The 22469-nt window shown below is 42.0% G+C and overlaps 1 protein-coding gene across 1 annotated transcript in view; it reads right to left on the bottom strand.

The window, feature by feature from the left end:
* Nucleotides 1–11872, bottom strand: part of LOC308069786 (uncharacterized protein) — a 72982-nt gene extending 61110 nt beyond the window's left edge. Inside the window, exon 1 of the mRNA XM_080402707.1 lies at nucleotides 4378–11872. Coding sequence (XP_080258833.1) covers nucleotides 4378–4434 — 57 coding nt within the window. The 5' untranslated portion in view covers nucleotides 4435–11872. The remainder of the gene's footprint in view (nucleotides 1–4377) is intronic.
* Between the last annotated feature and the right edge of the window lie 10597 nt (nucleotides 11873–22469).

Consider the following 22469-nt stretch of genomic DNA (forward strand, 5'->3'; position numbering starts at 1 on the left):
TGGAGTTTTTCAAGTATCTGACAAAAGCTGAAATATCCAAACATGGAGTTTGGTTCTTTTGTTTTCCAGTGTGGAAACAGAATGCATTTCCCCGCATTAACAGCAGTAACATATTTTAACTAAAATAGTCTTACTCAAGTACTCCAGGCACAAATGTGCTTACTGCCTTATTGCTAAAGCTTATTTTGCCAACAAAAGTTCCCATAGCAGCCATAGGACACACAATGCGAAGTATATGGTCTGAAGGACAGCAGTCCCTGAAGTGTTACTGAAAGGCCAAATCACCTCTTTCAAGTACTGACTTGGAAATAAAAGCCGGACCTGCAGGAGGAATGCTGAAAAGGTGGAGAAGCTCTGGGAGTATTCAAGGCTGGGAGGACACAAGGAAAGGTAACAGGTATACAGAAGGGAAGGCTGGAAGCTGCTCACAGTGACAAGGAATGGTCTCCCTTGCACAGGAGAGAGTTCCTACGCGGGCTGTTGTCTAACCTGAGAGAAACAGGCCTGAATTTCTCTAGACCTCCTTACTCTCAACAGGGGAAAAAGTATCTGGATGCATGTAAGTAGTTACCAGGACAGCTGCGGACTGGAGAGGGGGCCCAGTCCGGACATACACAGTCCCCTGGCCTGTGCAGCCTGAGTCCTTTAGGTCTCTGGCAGGGAGGTATCACAGTACGGGGATCGGCTTAATTCAGATGTGTCACGTCAGGGTTACCAAAGAAGAGCACCAGCTTACCATAATGACTCCATGCCATGCACGCACACCTATTCCCTCTCAACTTGGGAAAGGTAAAGAAAACTCATCAATACAGAAATTAATTTGACAGTAACCTTGAGAGAGTTAGGGAAACTCTTTCGCTTGCCTAATGACTACAGAGGGACTTTTTTCATTGGGATTTCACATAATCTAACTGTTTGCTATTTAAAAAAAAAATAATCTTATAGAGCCTGCAACTACCTGAGACTGAGTCCCCTTTCAATTACAAAAGTGATTGTGTTTGAATAGCTGGCTTTCTCCTTCACTGCTCTGCTTGTCTCCACTCTGGTGACTTCTACAGGGAAATCATCTTTCGGACATCATGGTTAGCTGCTCCAGGAGTTAGTGGATTGTCAAAAACTCAGTATCTCAGCATTACTGCTAGTACTAGGAATGGAAGAAGAGAAATGGACTGTTGAAAAGAAGAGTAGTTGTTTAGATACTTTTGAGAGCCCTTATGCACACCGGAGAAGTCTCCTTCTATCAGCACTCATAACTAGGAGTCACTTAACCCTTGACTGTTTCATGCAAAAAAATTCCATGATTTATTGGGTTGCCACTGTAGTAATAATTAAGGAACACAATGTAGGAAATAATTTACACTGGTATGTCTGCAATCCCAAGTTCTCAATGTGTTCTACAACTGTTAATGAAAAATATTCAAAAGACAATGGGTTATGTGTTTAGATATGATTAATGTTACAGTCTTTCCCAGTACAGAAATGTCATGGAGGGAGGATGACACCATCAAAACTGAACAGAGAAAGGAGAACGCCTGGGGTAACAGAATGCACTTGTTTTACAGACGTTACTTGCTTAGTTTCACTTTAAACAGGAGCAAAAGGTATGAGGCTGTTATAATTTCATGCAAGCTTGCAAAGCTGTGTCCTTATAAAGAGAGTAATTATACACACACTTTAAGCACGGAGCAGCACAATAATTAAATGAGTAATTACCTTCCCACTTTTAAGCTGTCATGCAATTAAACTTAATTAAACATTCTCTATACTTCACTAATCTTATACAAACAGAAGAAGGTAAGAAGGGTGTGGTAAAGAAAGGGCATTTGGCAGAAGGTTGAGCCTATTATTCTGCCTATAACAAAAAAAAAAACAAACCACTGTACAGTCAGCACTAGATTCTCACGTAATTGCCTTGTTTCTAGTGAGAATATAGCCTGGCCTGAGCTGCAAGACAAAAAAGACAGGCTGAAACAATACATTACCATTTAATTTTATGTAACATTCTTGTATGTAACATTGCAAAACGCTCTTCAGAAGTGACAGTTTCAAGGGAAGAAAAATGTTGGCATTTTAGAGCAGAGAGAGCAAAGAATTCCATACAGAAAGGCCAGTGTAAATGTTAAACAAAACCTTTAATGTAAGCCCAAGTCCAAGGTTCCATTTTTCCCCAGGAAAGAAATGACAGAGGTAGGTCCAAAGTAAGACACCAGAATTTTGTTGACACAGAGACAAGACTGCTATGGTGCAAGAACAGTTGTAAACTTGCTCCTATCCTGGTCTGAACTTCAAATGAGCTTTGTAAGGGCACAGCACCCATACTTCTGTTAATTATTTATTCATTCACAGATAAGCTATATCACATATACCATCACTAGCTGCATGTTATTCTTATGTTGATAGAATTAAGACCAAAAAAAAAAAAATCCTTCAAGTTACAAGAATTCTGCCTTCCATCACTTCCCGAGACAAAGGTACCAAAACAAGAAGATACAGAAGTAAAGCCTGACCACACTTGCAAAATCACGTTAACTCCAGGTGTCCTCAGATTCTGGCACCCTCATACCTACATGTGTGCACATGCCTTTCTCCTCCCCTTTCACCGAGTCCTGGTTCTGAGTGCTACAGAAACAATTTCAGCACATCTCAGCAAAACATATCTAGGAAGAGCAATTTTGCCATTTTCCACCCTAATTTCTTCCAGCACTGAGAGCAGTTCCACAAAAATGAAACCTGTCACTGACATTAGCAGAGGGGATTTAAACATGGCTTGAGCCTATCAGCACAATGATGGGACAAAACCAGGATGCTTGAAGATGAATGCTGCTGTCAAACACTATTAGGTGTCATTATGGACACGGGGCAGGGGTGTGTGTGGTGCAGAACCACCCTATACTAAGCAGCATTCCAAAACACTGAGCATGACTGAGTGCTGAGACGCCTGAAAAACAGGTGAAAAATATTGTGCCACACACCCGGCCCTTCTGCCCCATACAAAGATAATTTTTCATTTATTTGCCATCGCCTGATGATAAACCACAAGTGTGGTTAAAATGTATCAAGTAAAATTTAAAGTTATGTTTGGTTTTCATGCCATCTTCCAGAAAAAAATGAAAAATTGTAGTTTGATGAAGCCTAATACACAAATTGTCATCCACGTATTTGGACCAGAAAAGCTTGGGGAGAACACGAAGCAAATTCTAATACAAGTGTGTTCACCCAGCATGAAGATCTAAATAAATATAAAAAAGTGAAAGACTTTCATCCATTCCTCTTAGTATTAACTCTAGTTCAAATCACAAGTAAGGGTACTTTCAGGATCTCTAACAGCCAGAGTCTGTTCACAGCATCCCAGCATAACAGCAACATGCAACGCCACCAATATTGGCTATGCATTTCAAAGATGTCACACAGAAAAAAAACCCCACTACTACACAAGGAAAGTTACATTAGAGTAGCAGAACCCAGAAAGACTTTTAAACAACTCCTAACCACTCAGGACTTCTCATCCCATTTTCAAAGCACCAAATTATTTCCAAATGACACTTCCTAACATTGCCAGTAAAAAGAATAAAAAAAATCACAAATATAAGGCAACGGGTAGAGAAAGGTCTCTCATCTACCAACCAAAAGAGCCTTCTGTCATGTATTTCTCTCTGAAACACAATACTGTTTCTTATGCACTGTAGGCCAAAATAAGTAAATAAACATCCTGAAAAACATTGGAGGAGCAGCACTTAGTAAAAGACTGCTATGGCTAGTCCACGTTGGCTTGCAAAGAAGAATGGCAGCCCAGGGAACATGGCTTTGGCTGCTGTGACCCTGCTGTCTGTCAGTCCTCTGTGCAGAGGTAGGCAGTGCCATGTAGACGCTGCCAGGCATACAGCTGACAGAGCCATTCTCCCAGCTCCCTTGCTGTGTGGCCCATCTAGAAGCTGAGGACACACTGGGTCCAGTCCCAGTGACTGCACAACTGCAGGGAGCCTTCAGGAGCCTCCAGCCTCAGCTGCTTAACCCAATCTGACAAGTTCCAAAGGATATTTTATTTCTTGTCTGGGTCATTGTATCATTTTGTTAATGGAGTGGAAGTCAACAGTCCTCTATAGCTAACAACAGTTAAGTGCTAGTGACAACTGTGTTATTGAAATTCAGAATCAGCAACACGGAAAGCATATCCAAGTTATTGTTTCTGCCTTATGATCCATTGCCCCACCCATACCAGCATGTCCAAAAAGACATTCCAGCAGACCAGAATTCATCCACAACTAATAAGCCCTTTGTTTTCTGTGATTTAGGCTCTGGTTTGGAGTTACTGGCTTTCAGGGGTTTTGCCCTGCTTGTTTCGTTTGCACATTTTTCTGCCAGATTTGGTAGTATTACCTTAACTCCTCCTACTGCTTTCTGACACAGATCCAGCACAGCTCCTTCCAGCTCCATGAGTGTAATTATCACCTGCTACTGAGGAACTTTGTTGAGGTGAACAGCTTCCATGTTACCTCATCTGCAGAAGCAAAGGAAATAGTCACATGAAACTAACTTGCAAATAGGAGCCCTCAAGGCAGTGCTACCAAAAAGCATGGTGAACTAACCCACACCATTCTGCAATGCTTGTTGTACCCAGCCCAACTCATTTAAGTTAGTTTTAGTATATCCAGAAAGGATGTGAGAAAGAAAGTTTCCATGCCACAATTTCCTTTTTGCACGGTTCCCATGACGGTACTGACATATTTTAACTTCATATCTGCAAATATCAGAAAACCCACCCTCCCTCTGGACTTACAATGTGAAATGAGACTGAGGCACAGGCAGCACAGCATTGTGTTTAATGCTGTGGGGGCTGTCACAGGGATGTGCTTAACCCTGTTGGGGGTGGTTGTCTCTTGCTGGCTGGGGCTAAAAGTATGGTGGGACTTGTTATTGACTGGGTTTCAAGGAGCACTTTGGTTTATATACATCAGTAAACTTTGCACTGCTGCTAAAATACTTACACAAAAAACAGCTGGAGCCTGCTTGCACTAGACTCAGCAGCATGCCTCCGTCTCTGCAGTAGCTGTTTCCTCAGGATTGCTCAGAAGGTATAAGCACGCTGCGTTACAGATATCAGTGTTTATCATCAGCTGAGCTTTTCATACTGATTCTCCAAAATGCACAGGAACTATCAATGTGTGGTTAGGTTGTATAGCACCATCGTGGGAAAGCTAGAAGCAAAAAAACATAGAGAAGGTTAGTTTGGGAAGAATCTAGAGCTCTTCTAGTACCACCTCCTACTCAATGCAAGGTCCTCTAAGGTCAGGCTAGTTAGCTGAGCTCACTTTCAGGGTAACCTATTCTGATATTTCACCTTATGATCAATTTTTCTGTCCTAATATCTAATGAGATTTTCCCATGTTGCAATTTGTCCCTAACGCCTTCCATCCTATCATTAAATGCCTGCAGGAAGATGTTGACTCTGTTCTTTGTATGCCCTCCCTGCCATTAGATTGCAATACATTCTTCTCATCACCTTCTCTTCTCCAAACTGGAAAAAACACCTCTCAGCCTCTCCTGCTCCAGCCACCTGCCAGCTTGATGGAAACTGTGGGCAGATGCTACAGTTTACCTCTGAAGAATACTGAATCTATGAACAGAACAGGATTTCTGTGAGGCTTTGCTCCCTCTTTGTGTATCACCAATAGCCTTTTCATCTGATAACTTTTCTTAAGACTCTCAAGCTTTCAGATAACAGAGCTTTAGCTTCTTGTGGGAAAACACTGTGCTTCTGGGTTGAGTTCACAGCAAGACAGACTGTAGGTGAAACAACCTCTATTGCCACTTCCATCTTTAGGGTGTAACTGCCATGCTACCACAGTCTTGCCTCTAATGTATGTCTTTGCCATTGCACACGTAGGCAAGCCCTTTGAGTGTGCTGTCCTCGTGACAGCTCAAGAGACAACCTCAGCTCTAATCACTAAAGAGCTACAATAATACATTATCTACCTTACAATAGAGAACCATTGCAACTTCACAATTAATAACTGCACTAAACATTAAGTGAGAAAACATACAGAAATGGATACATTCTCTTTGAAACAGTCTCCCTGCTACATTTAACACGTAGAAAAACAAGACTCCTTCTGGCTTCACTCTGAGTGAGATGTGTATAAGCTGTTCTCACAATGTTTGTTACTGCAATAATAAACACAAACCTGAAAATGAGAAAGGAAAAAAATCCACTCAGCTCAGAGACTACTTCTTGGCAATCAATATACTCTGAATGACCTACAAAGCTGTGGTATATGAGTTCGTCAGTCAAGTCCCACTGCCCATCCTCCTTTAAACACTGATCTTCCTAACAGCTCTTCATTTAGAAATGTTCACTTCCATCACTGCTGCTGCTTAGCTCTGTTCTCTTTCCCCAAAAGGCAAGAGTGAACAGACTGAGACAGCCTTTGACTACACGCTTTCACTTACAAGGCAGCTCTTAACACTGCCTCTCTGAAGTCTCCTCTAAGCTGATTTGAGAACATCCAGGGGCACAGAAGATGCAGCAAAAGCTACAGAATTACTCAGATAATTGCTGATAGAGCTCACTAAGGAGTGCAAAAGCTTCACAGCTTTTTTTTTTTTTTTTTTTTTCTTTCTTTAAACCTGATAAATTGGTCCAGGGAAGAGTTCTTTCCTTGCAAGTCAGTGGGACTGGATTATGCACATTCATTCTTCCAGTCCAGCCCAGGATGTTAGGACAGAAAAGCACACAAACTGAAATATCTCAAAATAAAACAGAGAGGGATTTAACTTTTCTAAACAGGCATCTAGAACTCTGTTGTTTAGTGTTGTTGGAAAAAAATGCTATTTCTGTAGAGGGAAATGACCCCTTACTCCAGGAAGTGGTCATTGCTAAAACAAGGAGGGCAAGTGTTTGAAATACTATGAGCACTATTTGTCCTAACACCACAGTCTAAACAGGGGTCCTCAAACTTTTTAACCAGGGGGCCGGCGCGCGGATGCAGTGGCAGGCAGCCATCTGTGGCTGCTTGGTTCCCCCCCCAACCCCCGGCGGGGGGTTCTGTAAATACCAGGGACGGGATTGAGGACCCTGGGGGGCCGTATCCAGCCCATGGGCCGTAGTTTGAGGACCCCTGGTCTAAGACATGTGACGCATGAGAGAAGAATTGTGAATGATGTTTCATACTACCCAGAAATAGAGTGTTTTCTGCTTATATATGCTGTACTTCTTCCAAAGTGCCTTCCTATATGACCTATGAGTCTGTAAAAGTTGTTTCAGAGATGCTAAGGATTGTTCCCTGCCACAATATCTCATATTGCACTTAAACCCTCAGTCCCACAAGCCCATATCTTACTGGGGAACTCCCTCCAATCCTTCAGACTCTGCTCTAGGTGCAGATTTCTCATATTTCTTGGCAGTATCTCCCACATAGTACCATTTCCAAAGCTATGAAAGTAGCATTAAGCTCACACACACTCCAGCAAATCCAGAATTCCCTTGTAGCAGTTCCCTACCACGATCATCAGACTACAGTGAGAGTCAGAAAGCCATCCTCAAGCACAGAGGAGTTTCACATCCAAAAGAAACTCACAGAGCAAATAGGGGCCATTGCTGAATGTGTGTTAGATGCCCACATGCTTTAATAACACATGCGAGCTGAAAGCTGTTTTGAGAAAAACACAACAAAGAAATGCCAAAGAGACAACTCGGGGTAAGGAAAGAATATTTTTGGGAAGCTTGCAACAAAAAGCTGTAGACAAGCAAAATTCCCTTGTGCCTCCTGTGGCCACTGGTTTGTTAAGTGACTGTTCTCTCCACCTGCTGTAGGAGTGTGGGCATCTGTGGACAATGACTACTCACTAACATCAATTCATTAGCTTGCAATTAAGGACATTGCTCATCACAGCAGCATAAAGGCTAAAGAGAAATCAAGCATTAGGCAGCATTTGCATTGATCACAAAGACAAGTTTAAGCTGCAAACAACTGTCCATGAAAGGACTGTCACAGGCCATAGGCGTGTCTGACAAAGCCTGTGTATGCTGTCTGTCCTGACACACAGTTCAGCCATGCAATGGTGGCAGCAGCTGAAAACATGGCAACAGGTACTTCCTGAACTGGAGAGCAGATGATTTATGCCATAGCTGGCATCTTGCACCACATCAGTACTAAACAGCGAGGCACGTGAGGAACATATGTATGCAGCTCACACGGAAAGTGAGTTATACCTAGTTGATCCACAGGGTGATGCAGCGATAATGGCCAAGTTGTAAAGCCCTGCCCTCGTGTTCAGTTGGATGCTCAGCTCTAAGTCCCTGAACTCCCTCCCATGGAGACTGAATAAATTTCTTCTTGTGAATGGAAGAGCATATCATCAGTAGTTTGCTGCTAAGGGGTTGAATACTAAAAATAAACATTTCTTGTTTTGACACTTAAACCTCATTCAGGCATATTACACCCATCAAGGAAGATTGAATAAGCTTCTAGTACCTGTTTTTACTCCAGAACTGAGAACAATAATGTAATTAAATACAGACATGACTAGAAGTGCCCTAGTATTCAAACTGCAAAAGGAAATCATTAAGTAGCTTTCAGAGATGAGGTCATTCAGTGTCAATTGCAGTCATACAGTGACAACTGCAAGATTTGAACTGACAAAATGGAACTGACCACTGATGAATCACACACAAACATGAAAAGATCCATAATATCAAGCACAGGGAAAATCCTATAAACATTTACTAGCACTTTGCAGGCTGCTTTGGTTACCTTATGTTGATAAGTACACCTCACACAGGTTTAACTTACTTATGTTGCAATTAAGATTTCAAAAGCAGCATGGACGTCTATTAACTCTTCCAACAGTCTAATGGGGACTGCAAAATAAGGCATACATCAATAACGTAATGTAAGTCTCAGTCAGCTAAAAGCAGTAGCTGGCTGAAATAGAGATGACATAACTTTTTCTTTTTTTAAAAACTTGCAGAGAAATCCTATAGGAAGCATTTCAACCTGGAATCTTAAGGTGGTACTTTTCAAAACACTTGGTGAATTAAAATATTTAGAGATAAAAATTTTTCATTGAAGTCATCTGTCTTGACCTTTTCAGATAAAATCCTAGTGTATCTATTAAGAGTTCTGCTGCAATCAAGTCACTCCATTCTAACAAGGTACAGATCTAGCCTGTAAACATTCTTCCCCTAGAAAACTTCTCTTCCACCTTATACTAAGAAACAATCTCTCTGCCATTCATCCAAGCAGCTGAAGTCTCTCGGGTTCATTTTGTATTTGGCTAAGACACTTTTCAGGTAGAAAACCAAGCTGCAAGTGAATCCATATTCAGTTGTTTTCAGAAGCAGAGATCAAAGATTGCCCAACAAGTAGCTTCTAGGACTACATCTATCTGGATAACCTTGTGTCGTGCAATCTCTTCCCACAGCGACTGCACCAATACTGGCCCTGAGAATGTGCTATATTCAGTAGCACCAGGAATGATGGCCATGCTAATACGTTAGTACCACAGAGGCGCCTAAGGAAAGGCTCAGTAGACAGGCAGTTTGCACTAAACACATCGTCACAGTTGCTCCTACTGTGCACAGGGACAATCCTGGAACACCACACAGCTGGAATTTAACTTCCCTTGACCTTCTCAGGTTTTAGCTGCTTGGCTCAAACAGGAACAGCAGGAAGTGAGCAGTTTAAATCCCTAAAAAGGCTCTGAAAGCTACTTGCAAGAGCAAAGTTTGGCTATTACAAAACCAGCAGCTCAAAAAAGACCTCGGGGAAGAGTCTAGTAGCTCCCCATCGTGCTTCATTACACAGGGCTCTATTCTTCTGCTAAGGTTCCCAGATGTGGGAAAAGGTACTCCAATTTCCAAAGCAGAAATTTATTCTGTTCTTCAAAGACAGATTTAGGGGGTTTTTGCCAGCTTTTTGCCCACTGCATCATGCATTTTTACACTTGGCCTGCGAAACTGCAGCCAAAGCAGGGTGGATCCTCCAAACATCTCTGGCAGCAAATCAGCAGCTGGAAATCCTGCAACGCATGTCTTGACTAAGGCTGTTCTGGGATCTTGCTTCACACGGTCAGTTAAGAGCAAGGAGGAATATCTTCCAAAACAACACCTTAAATCCCAGAAGGGTGACATGCCATTTTAACAAGGTCATTATCTCAGATATTGACATGTGTATACACTCCTGGGCAATGCCTACATTTTTCCTTTCACTGCCTTGGAGCCTCATTTGTCTCTGGTCAGTACAGCTCAATTATTTTCTTAACTGTCTGTAGTCTACATCAGTTTTCCTGATTGATGTAGACTTCTGGATGCTGGGAACAAACTTAAAAATTTTGCATGAACACAATGGGTAGAAGAGGAAGGACAACATACTGCTATTGGCATTGGCCAGACTGTACAAAAAAAAAAAAAAAAAACAACTGTAGCGGATTTGGCAACCCTCCTTATACCTGATTCTGAAGCTCCCCAAATATGTTCCAAATTGAGACCCCAGCAACAAGCTCCATATAAAGCCCAGGAGGCAGCCAGTAATTTCATATTCTGCACAGGGCTTGAGACGCGTGAGGTAAGCAAGATCTGAAATTTCAGTATTAAGGAACAGATTAATTCTGTTCAGTGAGACTATCCTTGCAGTATCTCCACACCAGAGGAAGAAAAAAAAAAATTAAAAAAAAATATGTGTGAGATCACTTAACAGACTACACAGGCAACTAGCTGCAGCATCTTCCTAATTCCGAGTGCTCTGCATTGCAGTCTCAAGAATGAGGGGAGGATGTTACTGGGTTTATTTTAATTATTATTTTAATAGGCTTCTCTCATCACCAAGGAAATATGTACATGTATTTAAATCAAGGATTCCCTGCCCTCCACAAACACATTGGTTCCTGTATCACTAGGGTGGCAATCTCAGATACTTAAGAGGTAAAGTGAAAGATCTACATACTTAATGGATTCAGTTGTCATCATCTCCCCTCCCACCAACCCACCCCCTGCCCCGGTTTGACAGGGAGAGAGGGAGAGTATGTCTAACACTGCTGCGAAGCCTCACTGGCTGTTCACAGGGTCATGTAAAGCTCTGACCTACAGAAGCTGTAAGAGGAAACTAGCTGCTTTGCAGTGTAAATCTTTGCCATCAAAACAGAGCTCAAACTGACAGGTTCCAGTTGATTTCCTTCCTCAGTCTCCGTTAATTACAAGGTCTTTTAATTATTACAGGGACATGAGGGGTGGAAACAACTTAGCTGCTTCTCCAAGATTTAATTACCAAGCTCATGCCAACAGTGACCTAGCACGGCCCAGTGCAGCAGGAGCTGCTTACTCTCACAAAATCCCGTTCACTAACACAGCCAGTCTCCAACACAGCAGCACCTTCCTGCTGCACTCAACCCAGGAAAGCAAGTACTGGTGGTAGTGGGGAGAAGATCTCCTATCTGCCTTTTCCTCTTCCCATTCAAGCAAGAGGTAGGCACAGCTAGTCACCCACACAACTAGAGCGCTGTTATGGCAAGGAAAATCTTTGTAACCTTCTGGATGGGCAATGTCCATATTGATTATCCCTTCCCCACTTGTCAGATTCTCTCCTTATAACTCCCCCAAAAGATAGGGCACAATGATCAAAACGCTCTCAAGTCACTCACGTACAAGCCTGGCTTCCAACAGCATGCTTTTTTCCCCTCCTGAAATACACTGATGGCTGGTGACTGAAGTGGACTTGGGGAAGAGCAGAGATCCTGATGGCAGCTCAGCACCCTGAAACCGGCTGTACTTGGGAGAGTGGCACACAGGAACCCATGCCATCTCCAGGCCAGCAGCTGTTTTGCTGTAGGTGAGCTGGCCCAGAGCCCTAAAGTAGGAACCGTAGCCCTGACTCAACACACAGCCTATAAAACTGCTAAATAGTGGAGGAGGGAGACCAGCTTAGTCCACATCAAACATAGCAATGCATCCAGAAACACTGCAAATAATGTATTTCATTTTTGTCTTTACAGCATGTTCTTGCACACCTTCCACTCTGCCAGACCAGCCAGCAATAACAACACCCAAACAAAAGGCAGGGAAGAATATGGACTGAAAAAGCAAGCCAGCACTGCTCAGCCCCTTTGAACAGTCCATTTAAATCCAACTGCAGTTCTGTTGAGAAAATACTGTTCTGCAAACCTTCAAAACAAGCTTCAGGTAGCAGCTTTATGGGTCTCGAATTGCAACATGATAAACAGCAGGTACAGAAGCCACTATAGTCTATCAGAAGGATATTAATACCTGGTAGAAGAACTTCAGCAAACACTTAGTAAGCCTGAATTTACAATCTGATCCTTCAGTTCTCTGCTCCAGAAGTGACTAGACCTTGGCTTCTTCACACAATATATGCTCATTCCGAAGTACGGCTTTTGGAAAAAGGCAGAAGGGAACTGAGCTGAGTACCAGCTCAAAACTCTCTGTTGGTGTTTTACTTGCTGTTTTCTATTAATTCTTTCAAAAAAACAAATCATGTCAACTTCCTGCATAAGACAGAAGAACAGAAGCAATAAGAAAGACAGAAGCAATAAAGGCTGCTAAAAGAATAATTCAGAGCTGTGAACAGAGGTCAATAAATAAATTAGAGACCTGTTCAGCCACCACCTCCCAGAGCTGAGGAGAATTAAAAACCAATTAAAAACCATGCATCTGTCTCCCAATCATTCAAATGGGAAGTGAAGGACAATCATAGGGCAAAAGTTGTCAAGAGAAAATGGATCTTACTGGGACACCTTTTATGGCTGGTCATATAGCTATTAAGTTACAAATAAAATAACCCCAAAATTCGGTCTATTATAAAACTTTGGTTCTGGTTTTACAAAGCAGCAGACCCCTCTCCTCATTGATCATCTCAGCACAGTTAGCATTTGATTCATGAAGCTATGCCTCAGGTTGCCAAGAACAGAGCTGCTCATTAATTAATAATAATGAGCACTAGCTCAGGAGCCTCACACTTATCAGACCCCAAAGGAGCACCAACTGAAGCACGGACCTCAGCGGGCAATTTTTATATTCAGCCAGAAGCAGAAGCATGAAGAGATTAGTAACAGATAGTGTTTACAAAAGATGCATTAATCATCTTTGTTGTTCATCTATAGTATCACCAGCATTGTCAAAAGTAACACCTTTTTAGGTTTTAGCAAAGCATTTAGTACCAAAGCCCATGTAACTACCTAAACTTATGGATGCAACCACTTTTAACAGCCGCAACTTGGTAATAACCTATCAGAGAGTAGTGAGCAAGTTCACTGTATCCAAGAAACCAAATGCATTTGATTTTCTGTGGCAGAATCTTGTGGAAAGGAAGGAAGAATGAGGCCGTTGCATGAGCAAATAACATGACACAAAAACATTTACACAAATACAGTGTGAAAGTCCATTGAATGTTCACATTAGGCAGGAATCGTTCCACCTTCTGGTTTAGGACACCCAACAACAGCTATATTGCATACACCAGATCACTTGTTTGCAGAATTAAAACCACTAAAGCACAGGCGACTGATGCTGGGTCAGAGTTTTGTCTCCAGCTCCATCCCCAGAGATAAGCCAGCAAAAACTCCAAGTCTGCCAGTAACTCTGACATTCAGTAGTTTGTTTAGCTCAAACAAAGCGCTGGCACACAAACAGGGAAAACTAGCATCTTTTGATCAAGGCACTCATGTTGGTAAGCTTTTCAAGGGTCCATGAGGTCCCATTTAGCTGGTGGTGAAATAAATACAAGTGTCACCAGAAAGATCGATGCTGTTGAAAGTGAAAGGAAACTGAACTGGCTTCCATGGAGCATCTGGGGCACGAGGACAAGAAAAAGAAAAGAATTTTCTTTTTCAGAACTGAGCAACTTCTTTTTTTCATTCCCATTATTTAGAGGGGGAAACTAACAGCCATTTAAAAGAGCCAAGAAACCTTTCATACCTTTCAAACCCTACATGAATCATGCCCACACACAGTAATCCTTTCCAATAATCTGTTTGTCCTAGCCTGGTTCAATACCAGGTGCTTCCACTGTACATTTTCACTTAAAAAAACGCTGCACAAAAGCACCGTGCACCTCAAGACCACAGACCTGCAAGCAGCTCTTCCAGGCATCCCCAGGACCACCACCAGCCATTTATTTCCAGGTGGGAATTCCAGCACAGGTGGGATTTCCCCAAGTCTCCTCTTGAGAGCCCCAAGAATCTTGCGTCCCTCCCTCAAAGTGCCTGGCCCGCCTGGCTGCCCCACAGCAGTGTCTCTAATGGCCGGCGGCGCACACACAAAATGGCCGGCAGCGCACACACAAAATGGCCGCCAAGGCTGTGCAGCAAGAGCACAGGAGAGACTTGGCTGCCTCCCCCAGGCCCGGCCTGGCTCCCTGCAGGGTGGCTGGCCTCAGGCCAACGAGGACTGTGGTTGGGGCCCATCACCCACCAATGCTTAGCAGTGACAATTCCCCTTCCAGAAATCTCCAGAGATGTGAAGGCAGCGCCGTGCTGGTGCATGTTTCAACCTCATTTTGATGCGCAGTTCCCTTCTAGTCTAACAAGGCCTAACGTGCTCCTAGGGATCACAGAAGTCTCAGGATCGCCTTAGGCAAAGCCACAAGCTCTGCAAAGGATGAGCCCACAGATCGCAAAAATGTCACAGAAGTATAAAATGAAGAGACAGCCCCGGGCTGTGGGAAGGAGTTTCCTGTAATCCCTGGCACTGGTGCTGCTGGTCACGGTCAGCATCACGAGACTCACCAGGTCAGTCGTGACGGGTGGTCATTGGAACCAACAGAAAGCCAAAGTACTACCCTGCACCCAACTTAGTAACTGCTGAACAGGCAAATAAAGTCTGCAGGACATTCAACACTCGGGCAAACGGCCAGAGATATCCATGTATCTTCCATCATAGTAGGGAAGGCACATTACCTTTGGGTAGAATAAACATACTTCCAAAACGAGAGGAACGCAAGGTACCCAACATACCAAGCAACCAAAACACTTCTGAATAAATGGACCATCCTGGGAAATGGCCTGTTTGACCCATGGCCATTACCTTCCAAAAAAAGAGAAAAGAAAAAAGAAAGGCCACAGCTCTGCACAAAGCTATCGGCAGCTGGGCCAGCTGCTATGGGATTCACGGCTGTGCCCTTCCAGCGGAGCTCCCTCAGGTTCCCTGCCACAGCAGCAGGCTCAGCTGCACTTAGTCACAACACAGGCAAGTGCTAAAGGTGTGACGAGCACTCATGCATGTTTTCATGGGGCAAGTTAAAGGAAGAAAACAGAGGTGGAATCCTTATCAAAGCTGCAGCTTTAAAGAGACTTACAAATAGCTGACTTAAAATGAATTCAAACAGCATGTGTTTTGTTTCTCCACAAAACAACCCAAACCCCAAAGCTGAGAAGAATTATTCCCATACCTTTGATAGCGCAGTGGCTGACAATATGGCTTCAGACAGCAAGCAAACATCTCTGAGAAGCGGTCTCAGGACCAAAAAGAGATTTCCTTGGTTCCACTAGTAAGAGGTTAATTCATTATCAGCCTGCACTCTGCTGTTGAAGGGCTTGTGTCCTCTGTAGTTAACTGGGGAAAAGATGAACTCAGTAATGCCCATGGGTCACTATTGAAGGGAGGAACAAGGAAGTAGCTACCAATAATCGAATAAGCGCCAAGACCAAATGTAATCTAGACTGACAGGAAAAGCAGGTAAAATGATGCAGAGTTGAAAAGTTGGGGCAAGCAAATGGTCTGCAGATAGCTTAAGAAAAAAAAAAAAAGGAAGGGAAAAGATGCATAATGCTCAAAGTTATAAGGCTGATATACATATATATATTTTATATATATATATATATAAAATTACAAATAAAAGGAATCCACATATGTAAGCAGCTAGGTGTACCGTGGAGATCCAAAGCAGGCAACAGCCTATGTACATGTACAAAAACACCCTAGGGGGAAAACAGGAAAAGGATTAAACTGGTATGGTCATGTCTGCAGAGCTGCAGAATCCCAGCTGTTTCACTCTTCTCCCAACTCGGACAAGACTGATCAGATCCATAGTGGAACTGGACATGTCAAAAGAGAAGCAACAGTCTTCTGGAAATGGAGTCAAAATACTTCAGCAAACAGAACTGAATCATTTCTTCTAGACCCTGCACCAGTACCACTTTGAGCTGTATCACTGATACAGCAGGCAAGAGGAAAAAAAAATATTAAAATGATTCTTCCACTGCCTCATTTTCCTTTTTGTTAGAAAAATACATACACATAGTGATCTTCCAGCTTGGCTAGGTACATTCCACATCTGTGTGTTTCCTTTAGATTTTAAAGAAGAATTGCTTTTGCGAGCTCTGCCCTGCTGTCCATGGTCTGTTTTGCAAGGGCAGAAAGGGGAAATAGAAATGAGGCACATATATGCCAGAATACGATGTGGTTAACAGGTGTCTAAATTAGCACCGGCCTGAGCCAATTTATTTTTTCAGCTTCCACACATTGTGATTTGAGTGGGACAGGCATAGTTCGCAACACAGTTGTCCTGCTTGTGGTCTTGAAGTTAGTGCAATCTCAGGTGAGTCTGCACCGTCTTCAGCTGCACAGCAAACATGGCAATTGCATGGCCAGTCCTTCAAGAGATTTTACAAGATGTGATGTTACAGCCTTTTCACGCAGCTTCAGTAATGCAGTTTCCTTCAGGCCTGCAACAGCTACTGTCAAACCGTTTATAATGGTGTTAAGTCAGCACTGCCCACCTGTTCTTCATGCTTCTGGTATGTACCAACAATAACTCATATCGTACCATCTGCCGAACATAGGAGAAGAAGCCATTGTTACTTTTTTAAAAAAGACCAAAAAACTCCCTCTGCTGGATTCAGTCTGCAAAAATGCATTATTCTTCAGGAATGGTGCAAAACACTGAGAAGATCACACAGATTTAGCAATAGAAACCCCGTTTGCTGCGTACCATGTTGCATTTCTATAAAGCTTACACCCAAGGTATAAAGCCCTGATTGTGTATTGTTAAAATTAACATAAATTGTCATTTATGAGTGATTCGTTTGCTATCAGTCAAAATAAGAATACTGTTTTTTCACAGAAAAGAGATCAAGAAAAAAAAATCTGAATAAGCACTAAAAAGCAAAAGTTGTATGAGAATGCAGAGACAGGCTAACACAGATTCAAGCTACTTCAAAGGGAAATTTTCAAACAGTTCCATTTAAGGGGTCATTAAGAATCCATTCATGGTGTACTGGAGCAGAACTGGTAGTGAAAACAGTTGAGTCCAAGGTTTCCCTGAGCTACAAATCAAACAAACAAGTCACAATGTAAAGCCCCAGGTCTAATACATCACTAATTTAATTCCCTGAAAAAATGCTCGCTTGTATCTATCTTAATTAAGGGCAGTAACATGTAATTCTTCAATTCTTCCAATCTTAATTCATACTCACTCTACTTGTAGAAATGTTATCTTTAAATTAACACGAGCACAACAGGCCTCATGTTTCACAAAAATAAAATGCAATTAATTTTTATCCCTGGGTTTATTCCACATTAAATATTCTTATAGGATTCCAGTGCATTCTCAATGGTAAGCAAACCAAACCAAGTTCTTAAACATGTTTGTACGTAAAAACCTCCTCCTGTGCAGAATGGAAGGCTTACTGCAGCGGGGCTGCTCACTGCTATAGCCTCTGCACATCAAGGTGCAAATCTGAACAAATCAACAGACAACCAAGAGTGCTGGGAAATGAAACACGGTAGTATAAGCAGGCAACACAAGGGATAGCTTCCATTGCTGAAGGTCTGAGGAGGAACTGTTACCTACTGCATACTCAAATCAAGGAACCTTAGGAGTGAGTAATTTTTTTAAAAGTTGTAATGAAAGGATGCTCAAGATATCAGGCTCATTTAAAGCACACTGAAAACTGAGGACCTAACAGCGATAGTGATTTCTGATTCTTTGATCTGTGCTATATACAGTAAATGTCATGTACAATGAGACAGGAAAGAAAACACATATATTCTCCTCAAGTAATTTTCCAACAGTGACCACCAGCACAAAAAAGTGTTGCAATATAGTGAAGGGAAACACCTCTTCCTAGGCAAAAAGGATTTTCTTTTCAGGGCACGTTTAGGCACTGAAAGTGCAGTTAAAGATTTCTACTAGGGCTTGGGGTTGCAAACACATTTGTGCATTTAGTCTTTATCTCCCATATCCCTTATAGATTTCCAACCTGAGCAATCAGTGAGCTGAATGATAAATACAGCCGACTGAAACAAGACAAACCTGTCACAGAGACCAAGCAGGTAAAAACAACGAAGTGATTCCGGTTCAGGTTATACAGCTTCTTTTGCTAAGGTTATCGATATCAGTTTTACCCCCTCCGCCTCCAAACAGATATTGCTTCTTCCTACTGAGCAACGTTGCTTCTGCTCTCCGAAAAGAATATTGCTTAGTTTGGGGCTGGCCCATCAAAGCAAACGGGACCGGGTGGAGATAAACGGTCCGTGCTAGCCAAAAAGACACGGCCCCGCCTATGCCTGGGAAGGAGCTTTAACGGCGAGGGGAGTTCCCGTGACACGGGCGCCGTCTGCCCGCCGCTTGCATTGCACTGCCCTCTCCCGTCCACAGCAGCGAGAGGCCAGCCCTCTGCCTGCGTTGTAACGGGGTGCAGGAAGGGCAAGAACGGCAGTTTTCGCTGTCGAAACAGACGAAAAAAAAATGAATTCTCTTTTAAGCTGATCTGAAGAGGGAAAGGGAGTAGATGGAAGTATTTTTCCATGGGATTTTTTTCCCAAAATAAGCATGTCATCTCGCTTGCTCTTACCCACCTGCTTTCTATGCATTTACAACAAATAATAACACTGAATTCCTGTCCTTTTCTGCCAGTAAAGCTCCAAGTACTTTACCAAGAAAGCGCATATTACTAGACCTTGATATTTACCCTGCAGACACTAAAACGTTTGCTAAGGTCTGTGCAACTGCTACTCGGTTTAGAGCAGTTAGCACAACATGGAGACACATGCTCTTACAGCAACAGCTGAAAAGCCCCTCTATAACACTTATCCTGTGATCATTAGTATATTTCTAACATGCCCCCTCAAATTTTTTAGTTTGTACCTACACTAATCACGTTGCAGGATAAGACTCTAGGAAACATACAGAACAGAGGCGATGCAGTGTTCTGTGTCATCGCTGTAAGACACAGAATACTGCAGCATGAAAATAACCCCCATGACCCTTTTTCTACTTTAAAAGAAATACGTTTGTATGAAATCAGTATTACACAACAGAATGACTGTCAAAGATAACTGGTTGAGAAAAACAACACCCTCAAAGCAGGTAAAAAAAAGCATCATTAGAAGCATATTTTAAAGGAAATAGGTATTTTGCACGTATAAATACAAACTACTAAATACACAGTATTTTTTCAGTACCCTGCATGTCCCTGAAATGCTACACAACACACAGAGCTTTCAATAGCCGTTAATATAATGCACACACATAGACCTTAACTAACTCTTCTGAATTAAGAAATTGAATGCCAGCATAAGATGTACAGGAGTATTATTAGCAGAGAGCTTGTGCATCATTAAGCTTTCCTGCACAGTAACACCAGATCTGCAACAGTTTATAAGCATATGGTTTGAACATCACAGACTTTCTAGAAACATAAGTTCAGATCCTGACAGGATCAACTCAGCTTGACAGCCTTCTGTTATGCATCTTGCAGCAGTAACTACTTTGCTACTACTGTTTGGTACATCTCACACAAGAGGCTCTCACCTGTGATTAGGGGCTTCTAAGGTTGCCACTGTAGTACAAAAGAAAAAGCAAGCAAACAAACAAACCCAAAGCACCAACCCACTTTACAGAACAGAACTTGAGAGGGGTTTATAAACCAGGACTGAAACCAGAGCTGCCTGTAGTAGTCTGAATAACACAAAAGTTACTTGCTTAATTCACTTTGCCAAAGGTGAGTGGAATTAAAAAAAAAAAACAAACAAGCAACAACAACAAAAAAACACACAATCACCACCACAACAAAAAACACCCTCCCACAAACTCACAACTTTTTGCATAAACATGACATACACTTTTGGGATCCTCCAGGACGATGGGGACATGGGTTCCTACTACCCCATGACTCTGTCAGTGTACTGTTTGGGATACATATTGCCAGGAGAAATTCCTTACACGTCTTCAGAGAATTTGTCCACTGTACTGCAATGTAACTCACAAGAGAAACTGTTCCCTCTCATTTACACTTAATGAATTCCTGCAAATAACTGCTGTGGAACTCTAGCAAGATGGCAATTCACTGGATCTGGTAACAATAATGTAGTTCCAATAAGGTCCACAAGATTTGCCTTGCAAGAAATTGCTTTAAGAACTTTATCTTATTTTAAAAACTGATCTTTGTACATAGCTCAAGCTTTTGAAGTCTCCTAAGCAGGCAAATGCAAGCAGATTAATACTATGTCCAAGAAAAAAAGGGAAGATTCATCTCCTCAGGGAATTTTTATCATGCTGTCAGCTTAGAATCCTTGCAAGTCTTGACTTTGCAAACACTGGTATTATTCTCATTTTATACATGAAGAAACCTAGGCACAGAAGTTAAAGGCAGCATGGGATAATTAGCAGAGTTTGTCAAATGGAGTAGCAATTAAAATGGGATAAAGAACTGTAGTAGTCACTGGACTTTTATATTAACCAAGCACTGAAATCTATCAGACTAAGTGATCCCAGTCTTTAAAGGCTCCCAGGTTTTCTATGCGTACACTTCAAATATAGCTAAATTAGTGTTATTTACCATCTCTAAACTTACCACTGTGTGCGCACAAAAGCTATTCTATGCTGATGATTAAGAAATTAGGGAAATCTAGACAGGCTGATTTTGAAGGGTGCCTCTCTTTTTAACTGTAACACGCAAGATAATGATGTATCTCTTCAAAATAAAATTAAACAATTCTTTTCATTGGAGAGGTATTAAGAGAACCATATTCTGTCAGAACGGGAAGCTTCATTGAAATCTAAGTGTTTCTCCCAAATTGCAGCTTTTTAATGGAATTTTAGGAGAAGAAAAAAAAAACCCACCACAAAAAAAATTCCTAAGTAACTGTTGGAGTGTCCCATCTCTACAATGTTTTTAAATGCCTGTTAGTTCAGGTTATTTCAGAGGCTTGCATTGTAACAGGCTTTAAAAGTTAGCCTCTGTCACATAATGTTTCCAATAGCTCAAGTGATTTTCAGAGCCTGTGATTTAAGGGAGCATTTTGAACAGCTTTGAAGTTTTCAGATTTTCCTCTGCTTTGGAATAACCAAATTTAAAATTATTTTTAAAACGGAGTTTCTGGTCTGTTATGTAAGGCAATTACTTCTGCCTTAAGCATCATATTAAGAACTCCCACTATATTCAGTGAGGACTTCAAGCAAGCACGCAGAACTATCCACGTGTTGTACTAGAGCTGAGGACCCTTGCTGCCCGTGGTTTCAGAGAAAACAACTGTAACTCCTAACAGAAAATCCCCCTCTTACTTTTCAGATTGACCGATTAGCACTAAATACTTGAGTAACTCATTTTTAGACCTCTGGAATTTATGTTCTCTGTTAAAAGTCAATTATTTGAAAGAGCAGCTAATATTCACAACAGCAACTAACATTCATAAATAGGGAAAGCAGCAACACATAAATCTCGTTGATGTTACATATGCTTTGATATTAACTAGTCTCGTGGTTCAGCCACATTCAACCATGCTCATAAAAATAAACCATTGGTATACGAGGAAAGATGCCAAGGGTATTGATTCTGGATTGCAAAAGGAGGGAAATGTCAGAAACTTACATCTAACACTTTCTCCTCACACGTAGCGTTCTGCCCGATGCCACTCCCAGCAGAACTGCTCCAGCATCAGGAGACTGTTGCTCTTAGTCCCGTAAGCAGAACATTGCTCATCACTACCACAAGGCCTTTTGCTTCTGGATGGGAGGAGGCAGGGAAGAGAGGGAAGCTGTGAATTACAGCTTTTAGGAACACTATCTACACGGTCATTGCATGAGCTGTTTAACATCTGATGATCACAACGGTAGGACTGTAACACAGTCTTGTCCACCAAGTAACAAGGAGCACACCCACCCAGCAAAACCGCAAGGCAGGAGGATCCACAATACGTAGCTGCCTTTTGAGGCCTCAGTTGAAGAAGGCACCTAACACACTTTTGAACTTGGAAACCCTACACAGGAGTCCCCCCCCCCAAAAAAAAAAAAACAAACCAAACACCTGTGAAAGTCTACAGAGATTATCTTGAAGCTCAAAACAAAACCTTAACGTTTCTAAGTACCCATCTGCAGCACTTCTTAAATGTTCTTAATTCAAACTCCAGGATTGTCCTTTTACCAGTCCCCAAATTTTGACTGAGATTTCAAACTTGAACTTCCACCTACCGAAACAGGCCGGATTGAATTAGTGAGCTGATTTCCTTTCCTCTCAAGAAT

This window comes from Falco punctatus (assembly GCF_963210335.1).
Source record: "Falco punctatus genome assembly, chromosome: 9".
Classification (NCBI taxonomy): Eukaryota; Metazoa; Chordata; class Aves; order Falconiformes; family Falconidae; genus Falco; species Falco punctatus.